This window comes from Colobus angolensis, unplaced genomic scaffold (assembly GCF_000951035.1).
Source record: "Colobus angolensis palliatus isolate OR3802 unplaced genomic scaffold, Cang.pa_1.0 Scaffold2, whole genome shotgun sequence".
Classification (NCBI taxonomy): domain Eukaryota; kingdom Metazoa; phylum Chordata; class Mammalia; order Primates; family Cercopithecidae; genus Colobus; species Colobus angolensis.
Genome location: NW_012115154.1, coordinates 1,274,239 through 1,288,595, shown reverse-complemented (window position 1 = coordinate 1,288,595; position 14,357 = coordinate 1,274,239). Strand labels below are relative to the sequence as shown.

The window sequence follows — 14,357 nt, the reverse complement described above, 5'->3', positions numbered from 1 at the left end:
TCAAAAAAAAAAAAAAGAAAAAAGATCATCAGTAATTATATTATTTTTTTAAAACACGCTCATGATGTATACAGGAAATAAAAGAATTTCTACTTCCCTATTCCCCACCTCACATTTCCATTTCTCACAAGTAATTTCTTTTGTCAGTGTTTTGACATTATCTGTCTGGACATTTTCTATACACATACAAATATTTATACCAACATATAAAGTATACATATTTAAGTTTCTATCCTTTCAATCTTTCACAAATAGGTTCGTACTATCTATGCTATTTTTCAATTTGCTTTTGGGACCCAAAAATGCACCTTAGAAACCTTTCCACATCAGCACATAGAGACCATTATCATTCAAGTTCTATAATTACATGGTATCAATATACCATACTCCTCTTGATGAACATTTAAGCTGCATATTTTTGTTGTTCTTACCAACAATGTCACAATGAATATCTTGTTACATATATTTTTATGAACTGGTACTGTTTTTGTAGGATGTAGACCTAGAAACAAAATTCCCTGGACAAAGAATATGCAAATTTATTTTCCAAAAAGGCATACTGGTTATTCCACCATCAAGAGAAAGGTATGCATTTCCGCCATCTTTGCCATCAAAACATGCTATCAATGTCTTTGAACAAAAAATTGCATTTAATTTTTCAAAAGTATATTTCTCTGACTACTCATGCTATTGAACAATCTTATGTTTATTAGCCATTTGCATTTTTAATCTATGAACAGTCTATATCCCTTTTTACTAAGCTTACAAATATCTGCATGCTTTAGATATTAAAGCGTTATATGACATACATATATTTTCTTAGAGTGTAGTTTATCCTCTGACTCCGTTTTACTAAAGGTAAGTTTTGGGTTTTTAAATGGCTAAACCACTTAATATATTTCTTTATGTCTTCTGATATGCTTGGAAAAGGCTCCTCCACACATCCTTCTATAAGTTTTTCTAATGCTAATACAGTGTTATGTGATTTTTACATCTGGCTGAATTATTTGTACATAAGAGGTAGGCACCTAAATTTATTTTCTTCAAATCAACAGTCAATTGTCTGAACACTATATAATAAATAGCCTTCATTACCCCCAGTTGACTTGAACTATTGTTCAAAAATACAAAAGTCCATAGATCCTGGGGTCTATTTCTCAACTCTACTTTGTCTCACCCATCTGATTTTCTATTTGCATGTCTGTACTGTTTTCTTTTTTAAAAAAATTTTGTTTCTGCATGTCTGTACTGTTTTGACTAAAACAGTTTTACAATATGCTTTGATATCATATAAGAAATGCCCCCCTCATAACCTCCCTTCACAATTCTTTTAAACAATTCTTACGCATGTATTCATCCATGCGAACTTTTTTATTTGACAGTTTCAAAATTTTCAACTGGAATTTACTGGAACTGACATCTTCATGAGCTAAGAACAAGGACAGTCTCACCATTTATTTGTTTCATTTCTTCCAAATAAAATATTTATTATTTTTTGTATGTGAGCATGTACCTTTCTTTCATTTGTCAATTCTACTACCTATTTTCTACTTCGAAAATGTCTAGTAGCCTTTATACGTAAGTGCCTTCATGTGATTTCCTTTGTTTTCTCCCGCAATAGAAATTTGTTGGGTATTTGTTTTGGCTACCAAACATTTGAACAGTCCATCCCCACTGACTGCATCAAAGCAAAAAGAAGGCCCCACTTCCTACTAAGGAAGCTGAAGGAGGCCAGGCATTACCAGGCTCAGCAAACTGGATGCTTGAATCCAGAACTTTGAATCTTGAAGAGATAAAGGAAAGATGCAGGGACATTTAGAGATCATTTACAGAAGAGTTTAAAATCCAGCTACTATGGGCAGGGTGCCAGCAAAAATAGCAACCCAAACAGACCCTTCCTGTGGCTTGTCTAAGACTGTGTGTGCTCAGCTGCTTAATCTCCGTTGGTTCCTACTGGGTTTAGAGCCTGATTATACAGACTTCCCATAGATTCCGTGAACAACCTGATAACTTTCCAATAAATTCTTTTCCTATTTTAGTTACCCAGACTGATTTCCTCTATTTGCAATCAAGAAATCTTGGCATATAATGAAACCATTTAACCATTTTTTGTTTTTCTGTCATCAACAGAGGACCCTGAAGGACACAATGTTATTCTAGGACCTTCTGTACGTCATTTCACTTAAAGTTACAGCTTCATTTCACTTAAAGTCACAGTTTCCAAGTACCTATTGAGAGCATTAAGTGAGAATTTACTGTGCAGGCAGATTCAGGGTTCAGTACTATCTGCAGTTTCAGGTACCTACTGTGGGTCTTGGAACATATCCCCTGCTGACAAAGGAGGGCTGCAGTACAATATCCTTTGTAATACAGAACATTTTTATTTGTCTTCTCTATTGATTTTTAAATATAAAAATCTTTAAATATACATATCTAGATCAATAAAAACAAAATTAAACATTTTCTCTAATTATTAAAGTCCAAAACAAAACTTCACCCTCATCTTAAGCAAGAATTCAGCATTCCTTTCTCCTAACTATCCAAATTTCCTAGTCACTATTAATTGAGTAAAAAGTGATATAAATTCTGTTTACTATTAGAGAGCGCTCCTTGACTACATAGACTTTTGTTTGTTTGTTTTTTTGTTTGTTTTTTGTTCTGTCACCCAGGCTGGAATACAGTGGCGTAATCTCAGCTCAATGCAACTTCCACTTCCTGGGTTCAAGTGATTCTCCTGCCTCAGCCTCCTGAGTAGCTGGGACGACAGGCACGTGCCACCATGCCTGGCTAACTTATATTTTTAGTAGAGATGGGGTTTTACCATGTTGACCAGGCTGGTCTCAAACTCCTGACCTCAAGTGATCCTCCCGCCTCGGACTCCCAAAGTTTATTACAGGCATGAGCCATCACGCCTGGCCGGCCTTTTTTCAACAATGGTTTTTAGTTGATATTCTCAATCTTGCAAAAATATATTTTTCAGTTACTTACAAATATACATGTACATATTTAATGGTATGTGGCCCTCAAAGTTGTTTCAAATTACCTACAACTTTATTATTCTCTGGTGGTAATTTTGACGTATGTCTCACAGTTTACCTCTGAGAATTTTGCTCAGAAAAATAATACTCATTTTTTTATTATAAATTCGTATCTGAGAATGTCTCTCTATCACCTACACATATCAATGTCCCCTTGGCTGGGTAGAGAAGTCTTTGATCCCAACTCTTCTCCATTCAGCTTTATAGACTTTGTTCTATTATCTTCTGGCGTTAGTATTCAGCAAATACTGGTGAGCCTGATTTTTGCTCCTTTCTGTGTAACTGAACTGGTTTTAAGTGTATAAAAAGAAGACCAAATAATAGTGGTCTGAGTAAAACAAAACTTCCTCTCATATTAAAGAAGTACCCCATCCAGGCCTAGAAAAGAGGTTCAAGGTGATCATGGAGTTTCGGATGTGGCTTCTATCCTCAAGGTCACCTTGTGTCTAGGATGGCTTGATGGCACCAATCTATGTCCCAGATAGGAAGTAAAGAAAGGCAAATGAGGGGTAAAAGAGGAGCATACCAGTTTAATTGGTATCTTTGAAAAATCAATGACCTCCCCATTCAACAGCTTGCAAACTGAAGTCCCACTAATCTCCCTCTAGCTATATGGGAAGATGGAAAATGCAGCCTTTTAGCTGGGCCAATAGCCACCAGGAATTAAACAAAGATTGTCATTAAAAATGAAGGGAAGAATGGACATTGGGTGGGCAAATAATTATCTCTATCACTTCAGATCACAAAATATTTCTTCATGGTGCTTATAAAATTTGTTTCTGAAAATCATAAAAATTTCCAGATTATATCAAAGAGTAACTTTTTTTATTAAGTTTTTTATTAACTTTACCTTAAATTCTTTCAACTTGCAGACTTGTTTTTCTGTTTAAATGGGTTTCTTTATTTATACTCTAATTATTGCTTCTGATCCCCTGAGTTCACTCCCACTGCCATAATAAAGTAACACAGACTGGATAGCTTAGACAACAGAAATTTACTTTCTCAAAGTTCTGCAGGCTGGAAGTCTGTGATCAAGGTGTGGGCGTGGTTTCTTCTCAGACCTCTCTGCTTTGCTTGTAGGTGACCATCTTCTCCCTGTGTCTTCACATGGTCTTCCCTCCAAGTGTGTCAAATTTCCTTTTTACAAGGACATCAGTCCTACTGGATTAGGGCCCACACTAATGACCTCATTTCAACTTAGTCACTTCCTAAAACACCCTATTTCCAAATACAGTCATATTCTGAGGTACTGGGGACTAGGATTTCAATATATGAATTTTAGGGAGAATATAATTCAGCCCCAAACACTATCATTTTAGTGTGATCCTCTGGAAACCCTAAAATCACTGGATCGGCCACTGTTCATCTTCCATATTTATCATCTTCCTTTTGGCATCTTGTCTTTTTCATCATGAGAAAAGTTTTCCCTCCACATCAGTGATTCAGATCTTCTTTTTAAAGTTTTAAAGGCTTAAATTTCCCTACTTCATTTTGGTTTCCTTAGATATTTTTCATGTTTTAGTTAGCTCTGTTAGCATCTCTCCTCACTCTGTTCTTGTAACTCCTGGTTACTGTTTTCATATAAGCTATGCGCCTGCTGCATACAACCACAAAATCTCAATAATGTTCAACAATAAGCATATATTTTGGTGGTTGGTTGATGCAGACTAGGCAGGTCTGCTGATCTTCAGTCAGTTCCATGTGTCTCTCACCCTTCTCCTGGGACCAACAGCAAGACGATGGCAGAAGCACGAGAGGCCACAGTCAACAGCATAAGCACGTTTGAAGCCCCTGCTTGTGTCATGTACCCTAATGATGGCAAAAGCCAAAGCCCCAAAACCAAAGGGTAGGAAATACTCCTCTCCCACTAAAGTAGAGGGGAAAGGAGTGATTATTCTGAATAGTCTACTACATCGTGTTTCTTGTATTTTTTGAGAAACTTTGAGCTTAAGTCTCTTAAATGTTTCTTGCTTGCTTTACATAAATTTTTTTTAAATAAATGTTCTTCCTCTGAGACCTCAAAATAATGCTCATTTTCCCTTATAATATAGAATATTTTCACAGGACTCATAGTGATTTTATTACTTAACCTTGTATGGGAAGAAATCTCTTCAGATCTGCTATTTATCACCAGGCATTGTAGAAAGAATTCCTTAGCACTTCCCCTACCCACCACTTCACTCTCTGCTGAGGTACTGACAGATACCGTACTCAGAGCTAGCCTTGAAGTTATGTGTCAGGTACATATCAAATCTGTATGCCTGGCAGAAGTATTTCTAGTGCCCATCTGCTGAAAAGAGGTAGAAACTTCTCTTTCTCTGTCAGGATCTCTGATTAAACTGAAGCATCACACGCAAATTTGGCATTTTTTGTTCAAACAGGGTAAGAAAGACTTCATTCCCAGTGTGCACTGATTCCAGTACTCTTCTTGTCTATATCTGAATGAAAAAGTGTCAACATGTATATTTCAGTAGACAGTGCTAAAATGCCCTCTGAAAAGATCTATTCTAAAGAAATATTGGAAGGACATGTACTATGCACAGCTATCTAACATGTTAAAAACTCCAATGTTCTATCATCCTAAGATCTAGTCTTATTCCCTACCAGGCCTCTACTAACCTAATGAATTTCTTGAGACTACCCAGGCCATTAAATATAGGGCTATGCTACAACCAACCAAGGAATAAAAGTGTTCTCTCTGAACCTTTCCTTAACTATTCCAGAAAAAGGACAACCTAAAGCTGAACATAACCCTAAGTAACAAAGAATTTTATTCAATCAATACATGCTACAACCAACCAAGGAATAAAAGTGTTCTCTCTGAACCTTTCCTTAACTATTCCAGAAAAAGGACAACCTAAAGCTGAACATAACCCTGAGTAACAAAGAATCTTATTCAATCAATACATCTATATTTCTTTTTGTCATTTTTTTTAAGAGACAGGGTCTCTGTCTGTGTCACCCAGGCTAGAGTACAGTAGAGAAATCATAGCTCACTGCAGCTCAAACTCCTGGGCTCAAGCCATCCTCTCATCTCAGCCTCTGGAGTAGCTAGGATTACAGGTGAACACCACTATATCCAGCTAATTTTGGCCTTTTTTTTGTAGAGACAGGGTCTTGCTCTGTTGTCCAGGCTGGTCTTGAACTCCTGGGCACAAGCGATCCTTCCACCTTGGCCTTTCAAAGTGCTGGGATTACAAGCGTAAGCCACTGCACCCAGCCAATATATCCACATTTCTTAATCAGGCTGACTTCACAGTCCAATTTAAGAATTTTTCAACTTCCTTCTGAGACGTACCAATGTCTCTGATCCAGAATATGAGACCCACAGTAAATTACTCTTATATATCCTCACAGAAAAGGACCATAATGAATGTAGAATGAATGAATGAACAAACTTCAAATGTCAGCCTCTCAGAACATGGAGTATTTGCTATTATAAAACCATCCTGAAGTTTCAGAGACAGTACATTAAAGGAAAAATAAAATAAACTACAACAACATTCTGGAAAACAAAAAATATTCCTTCTAATCCTACACTGCCACAAGACACTTATAGCAAAGAGCCTCTTTAACCTCATTTTCCCCTTTTCCTTGTTACGCTGCACAACTCGGCTAGTCGATTTGATGTACAGGTGCCGGTGTAGTTCATCTATGAGAACCAAATGGAGGTTCATCTTCTTGCTGTGAAGCTCTAGTCGAAGGTCACTTAGTCCTTCCACCTGGAGCAGGGGGCCCTCCAAAGACTCAACTGCTGACACCTGAAAAGAAAAAAAAAGAAAGAAATTAAGTACAACTTAATAACCTGGCAATATTATAAATAAGAAAGATATCTTAAAAAGATACTAACAAAAGGGAGCTTACGAGAACTTTATCAGCATATCCAAGACTTTGCAGAGTATAATGTGGCTAGGGGAGAGCTTTTCTCACCTTAGATAATGATAAAACAGTCTTGACAAAGATAAACATGAAAGCATACACAGCACCACAGCAAACTATTTATGCCCACACACGCCCATCAATGGACACATGTAAAGAGACCTCCCTATTTAAATGATACTATCATTCACATTCTCATAGGAATCCCATGTACTAATGGTTTAATCAACTTTTACTCAAAGTTAGCTTTTTTAAACTAAGGCTTTAAAAAAAGCACACTATATAAATGTTTTAAAAAGAACTTGTTCTCACAGCAATCATGACTCTTTATGCTTACCAAGAGTTGGGCTCTCTCTCACTCTTTTACAAATACACATCACACAGAGGTAAATACATTTTTTTATATGAATGCTACAAGTGGACAATAGTAGTCATCACCTCTCCTTGTCCTGATTCAGTTTAACAGAAGAAATGGGAAATGAACGGTGACTGGAAGACATAACATAAAGAGGAAGATACTCCTGGTGCGAAGTGGTTTGGGAGATTTTCAAGGCAAAAGGACTGGATGAATCAAACTGGTATAGGAATGCCTACAATGAATGGAGAACATGAAGGCTTCAAGGAACCTAGAGCAACCAACTCACTTTGAAACGCAAAGTGACATCTGCAAAGGGAAAAAAAAAAGACAGCATGCATGATATGATCCCATTTATTCATGTACACAAAATTATGTTTGTTTTTATGTATAAAGATCTTGTATCTTTTCAAAGAAAAAAACTTAAAGAGCATACTCTAGGTGCTATTCTTTGAGAGAAAATAGAAATGACAGGATGAGCTTAGAGGGAAAGAACACAAGTGAGCTCCCTCAGGGATGAAATGCTATGTGTGTTATTCCCTGCATAGGTTATACTAAATATTCATAATAGGTACAGATAAAGGAAATAACTAATGATACTTCAGGGTAAAACCCTTAAATGTAATTCTGGATACAAACACGCTCCTAAAGAATGAACCATTTACACTAAAACAATAGGTAATTAAAGCCATGAAACACATTGGTGATCAAAAATGTTGATCACACATCTACAGCATTCTAAGGAGTCATTTAGGAGTTTGTGGACAGTGAAGAAAGAAATCTTTGTAGCTGCCCAATATAAACCAGCCTGAAATGGTAAAGAAAATGTGATGGCTTACCCACAACCACATCACTTGTTTTGTGATGTGCTATAATCAAATGTCAGTAGCAAATAAGTTTCCTTAAGTTAACCAAGAAAGAATCAAGGAATGTAAGAGTGACAAGCCCTGGGCCAGCTCTGCCCTCTGAAGCCTACCAGTTCATTTTCACGCTGACTTGCAACTGCCCCTGCTATGAGAGCCCCTGGGCCCAGAGCAAGCTGCCAGCAATTCCAAATGGAAAGGCAGCCTCACAAAATGACCAGTGTCCCCAAGGAGGAAAAAACAACAACAAATTCATTTACACTTATGCCCTAAAATGGATTTTAACTCGGGTCTCTAGCAGAGAAAAGAGGATGCATTAACCTCCAGTGACACTGAGATCCAGAAAATGAAAAATAATTTGGTAAACCACTGGCCCATCATGTAGCCTTATCCCTTAAGGTAATTAAATCCAGCTGAGATATTTAAGCTTAAAAACCACCCACTGCACATCCACACTTGATTTGTTTGTAGGAATTTACATGAAGATTTTTAACCCAAACAGTACATGATCCAAATACAGAATTTTATGACAAGTGTCAACTTTCAAAGCCACCTAATCAAATTAAAAGTAAAAATTCAGGTACAACACTTAGCACAGTGCCTGGCACCTCCTCAATGCTTACTGAAATTATTTTTAAGAGTACCTATTTATTCCATGAGTAAAGAAACCTCAGAGGGTATTCCCAACATGTTTTAGTGAAGCAATTTCAGTAAGTGTTCCTTCCTTCTTTGAGCCATTGTAACCATTTAAATGACAAACTTTGAATATATTTCCTTGGCCCAAAATACAAGTAAAATTAACATATATATTATCAAAGATAGTCTCAGAATTTCAAAAATTTGAAAACCTTACCACAAAAAAGAAAAGAGAACAGTGTCTTATTTCTATAAGAAAACACTGTTTTATTTTCTGGTCTTCACTTATTAATAGTCTATTTATAAAGCTATAATTATGGAAGCTGGACAAGGCCACTATCTTCCCTTACTCTAACCATACGAAGTGGTACTCAAACCAATTTAAAGAAAATAGTTGTCAATGCAACATTTGCTCTCTAGAATATATATTTAGAAACCTAACATTTACCTTTTTCTGTTTTTATGAGATGGAGTCACCCTGTCGCCGATGCTGGAGTGCAGTGGCGCAATCTCGGCTCACTGTAACCTCCGCCTCCGGGGTTCAAGCAATTCTCCTGCCTCAGCCTCCCGAGTAGCTGGGATTACAGAAGCCTGACACCATGCCAAACTAACTTTTTGTATCTTTAGTAGAGACAGAGTTTCACCATGTTGAACAGACTGGTCTCAAACTCCTGACCTCATGATCCACCCACCTCAGCCTCCCAAAGTGCTGGGATTACAGGTGTGAGCCACTGCGCCCAGCCCTAACATTTATCTTATCTGGTTTTAAGGAGTTTGAAACATAAAGTTCACCCACAAAGGAACAGTTGGCGAGGTAGCAGTCAACCCAACAGACTACCACCTCTGATCTGACCGTCAATTCTGTTGTACTGGGGAGGTGCAGTTTCCAGGTATTTACTAAGACTTGAGATTTACTAGAAATAATAATAATCTGTATTTAGGAATGTGCATAATTAATAATAAAAAGATTGTTTTAATATATGGGAAGTGGTCATTGTATAAATTACTGCACTTTTCCAAATGTAATGACTGCAGAGTACCTTTTAAATAACACACTGATGAAAGATTAACAGAAATTTAAGAGATGCAGTTGGATTAATGTAGACAGCAACAAAATAATTTCACAGGGTAGTTACTATAAGAAATTATTTAAAAAGGGGGGATGGTTCCAAGATGGCCGAATAGGAACAGCTCCAGGCTACAACTCTCAGCATGAGTGACAGAGAAGATGGGGGATTTCTGCATTTCCAACTGAGGTACCGGGTACATCTCACTAGGGTGTGTCGGACGATGGATGCAGGACAGTGGGTGCAGCCTACAGAGCGAGAGCCAAAGCAGGGCAAGGCATCACCTCACCTAGGAAGTGCAAGGGATAAGGGAATTCCGTTCCCTAGCCAAGGGACACCATGACACACAGCACCTGGAAAATCGGGTCACCTCCACCCTAATACTGCATTTTTCCAAGGATCTTGGCAAACGGCACACCAGGAGATTATATCCGGGTTCTGGCTCGAAGGGTCTCACGACCACGGGGCCTCCCTCATTGCTAGCACAGCAGTCTGAGATCTAACTACAAGGGGGCAGCTAGGCTGGGGGAGGGGCGTCCGCCATTGCAGAGGCTTGAGTAGGTAAACAAAGCAGCCAGGAAGCTCAAACTGGGTGGAGCCCACCTCAGCTCAAGGAGGCCTGCCTGCCTCTGTAGACTCCACCTCTGGGGACAGGGCATAGCCGAACAAAAGGCAGCAGAAACCTCTGCAGATTTAAGTGTCCCTGTCTGACAGCTTTTAAGACAGTAGTGGTTCTCCCAGTAGGGAGTTTGAGATATGAGAACCAACAGACTGCCTCCTCAAATGGGTCCCTGACCCCCAAGTAGCCAAACCAGGAGGCACTCCCCAGTGAGGCAGAATGACACCTCACATGGCCGGGTACCCCTCTGAGACGAAGCTTCCAGAGGAATGATCAGGCACCAACATTTGCTGTTCAGCAACATTTGCTCTTCTGCAGCCTCTGCTGCTGATACCCAGGCAAACAGGGTCTGGAGTGGACCTCCAGCAAACTCCAACAGACCTGCAGCTGAAGGTCCTGACTGTTAGAAGGAAAACTAACAAACAGAAAGGACATTCACACCAAAATCCCATCCATACATCACCATCACCAAAGACCAAAGGTAGATAAAACCACAAAGATGGGGAAAAAACAGAGCAGAAAAGCTGAAAATTCTAAAATCCAGAGCACCTCTCCCCCTCCAAAGGAACACAGCTCCTCGCCAGCAAGGGAACAAAGCTGGATGGAGCATGACTTTGATGAGTTGAGAGAAGAAGGCTTCAGACCATCAAACTTCTCCAAGCTAAAGGAAGAAGTTCGAACCCATCGCAAAGAAGCTAAAAACCTTGAAAAAAGATTAGACAAATGGCTAACTAGAATAACCAGTGTAGAGAACTCCTTAAATGACCTGATAGAGCTGAAAACCATGGCACAAGAACTATGTGACAAATGCACAAGCTTCCATAACCGATTCGATCAACTGGAAGAAAGGGTATCAGTGACTGAAGATCTAATCAATGAAATGAAGCAAGAAGAGAAGCTTAGAGAAAAAAGAGTAAAAAGAAACAAACAAAGCCTCCAAGAAATATGGGACTATGTGAAAAGACCAAATCTACATCTGATTGGTGTACCTGAAAGTGAAGGGGAGAATGGAACCAAGTTGGAAAACACTCTGCAGGATATTATCCAGGAGAACTTCCCCAACCTAGCAAGGCAGGCTAAAATTCAAATTCAGTAAATACAGAGAGCACCACAAAGAGATTCCTCAAGAAAAACAACTCCAAGACACATAACTGTCAGATTCACTAAAGTTGACATGAAGGAAAAAATGTTAAGGGCAGCCAGAGAGAAAGGTTGGGTAACCCACAAAGGGAAGCCCATCAGACTAACAGCACATCTCTGGGAAGAAGCTCTACAAGCCAGAAGAGACTGGGGGCCAATATTCAACATTCTTAAAGAAAATAATTTACAACCCAGAATTTCATATCCAGCCAAACTATGTTTTATAAGTGAAGCAGAAATAAAATCCTTTACAGACAAGAAAATGCTGAGAGATTTTGTCACCACCAGGACTGCCCTACAAGAGCTCCTGAAGGAAGCAGTAAACATGGAAAGGAACAACCAGTACCAGCCACTGCAAAAATATGCCAAAATGTAAAGACCATCAATGCTAGGAAGAAATTGCATCAACTAATGAGCAAAATAACCAGCTAACATCATAATGACAGGATCAAATTCACACATAACAATGTTAACCATAAATGTAAATGGGTTAAATGCTCCAATTAAAAGACACAGACTGGCAAACTGGATAAAGAATCAAGACCCATCATTGCGCTGTATTCAGGAGACTCATCTCACATGCAGAGACACACGTAGGCTCAAAACAAAGGGATGGAGGAAGATCTACCAAGCAAATGGAAAACAAAAAAAAGGCAGGGGTTGCAATCCTAGTCTCCGACAAAACAAACTTTAAACCAACAAAGATCAAAAGAGACAAAGAAGGCCATTACATAATGGTAAAGGGATCAATTCAACAAGAAGAGCTAACTATCCTAAATATATAGGCACCCAATACAGGAGCACCCAGATTCATAAAGCAAGTCCCTAGAGACCTACATAGAGACTTAGACTCCCACACAATAATGGGAGACTTTAACACCCCACTGTCAACAGTAGACAGATCAAGGAGACAGAAAGTTAACAAGGATATCCAGGAATTGAACTCAGCTCTGCACCAAGGGACCTAACAGACATCTAAAGAACTCTCCACCCCAAATCAACAGAATACACATTCTTCTCAGCACCACATCGCACTTATTCCAAAATTGACCACATAGTTGGAAGTAAAGCACTCCTCAGCAAAGGTAAAAAACAGAAATTATAACAAACTGTCTCTCAGACCACAGCACAATCAAACTAGAACTCAGGATTAAGAAACTCACTCAAAACCGCTCAACTACATGGAGACTGAATAACCTGATCCTAAATGACTACTGGGTACATAACAAAATGAAGGCAGCAATAAAGATGTTCCTTGAAACCAATGAAAACAAAGATACAACATACCAGAATCTCTATGACACGACACATTTAAAGTAGTGTGTAGAGGGAAATTTACAGCACTAAATGCCCACAAGAGAAAGCAGGAAAGATCTAAAATTGACACTAACATCACAATTAAAAGAACTAGAGAAGCAAGAGCAAACACATTCAAAAGCTAGCAGAAGGCAAGAAATAACTAAGATCAGAGCAGAATGAAGGAGATAGAGACACAAAAAAAAAAATCAATGAATCCAGGAGCTGGTTTTTTGAAAAGAACAACAAAATTGATACACCACTAGCAAGACTAATAAAGAAAAAAAGAGAGAAGAATCAAATAGACGCAATAAAAAATGAAAAAGGGGACCCCACAGAAATACAAACTACCGTCAGAGAATACTATAAACACCTCTACACAAATAAACTAGAAAACCTAGAAGAAACAGATAAATTCCTGGACACTTAACACTCTCCCAAGACTAAACCAGGAAGAAGTTGAATCCCAGAATAGACCAATAATAGGCTCTGAAATTGAGGCAATAATTAGTAGCCTACCAACCAAAAAAAGTTCAGGACCAGACGGATTCACAGCCGAATTCTACCAGAGGTACAAACAGGAGCTGGTACCATTCCTTCTGAAACTATTCCAATCAACAGAAAAAGAGGGAATCCTCTCTAACTCATTTTATGAGGCCAGCATCATCCTGATACCAAAGCCTCACAGAGACAGAACAAAAAAAGAGAATTTTAGACCAATATCCCTGATGAACATTGATGCAAAAATCCTCAATAAAACACTAGCAAACCAAATCCAGCAGCATATCAAAAAGCTTATCCACCACGATCAAGTGGGCCTCATCCCTGGGATGCAAGGCTGGTTAAACATACAATAAACGTAATCCAGCATATAAACAGAACCAAAGACAAAAACCACATGATTATTTCAATAGATGCAGAAAAGGCCTTTGACAAAATTCAATGGCCCTTCATGCTAAAAACTCTCAATAAATTAGGTATTGATGGGACGTATCTCAAAATAATAAGAGCTATTTATGAAAGATCCACAGCCAATATCCTACTGAGTGGGCAGAAACTGGAAGCATTCCCTTTGAAACCTGGCACAAGACAGGGATGCCCTCTCTCACCACTCCTATTCAACACAGTGTTGGAAGTTCTGGCCAGGGCACTCAGGCAGGAGAAAAAAATAAAGGGTATTCAATTAGGAAAAGAGGAAGTCAAATTGTCCCTGTGTACAGATGAGAGGACTGTATATCTAGAAAATCCTATCATCTCAGCCCAAAATCGCCTTAAGCTGATAAGCAACTTCAGCAAAGTCTCAGGATAGAAAATCAATGTGCAAAAATCACAAGCATTGTTATACACCAGTAACAGACAGAGAGCCAAGTCATGAGTGAACTTCCATTCACAATTGCTTCAAAGAGAATAAAATACCTAGGAATCCAACTTACAAGGGATGTAAAGGACCTCTTCAAGGAGAAC

The 14,357-nt window shown here is 38.6% G+C and overlaps 1 protein-coding gene across 2 annotated transcripts in view; it reads right to left on the bottom strand.

The window, feature by feature from the left end:
• Positions 1 to 14,357, bottom strand: part of EXOC4 (exocyst complex component 4) — an 826,169-nt gene that overhangs the window by 759,072 nt on the left and 52,740 nt on the right. For both annotated transcript variants that reach the window (XM_011941218.1, XM_011941219.1), the window contains exon 4: positions 6,615 to 6,799. In XM_011941218.1, coding sequence (XP_011796608.1) covers positions 6,615 to 6,799 — 185 coding nt within the window. The remainder of the gene's footprint in view (positions 1 to 6,614; positions 6,800 to 14,357) is intronic.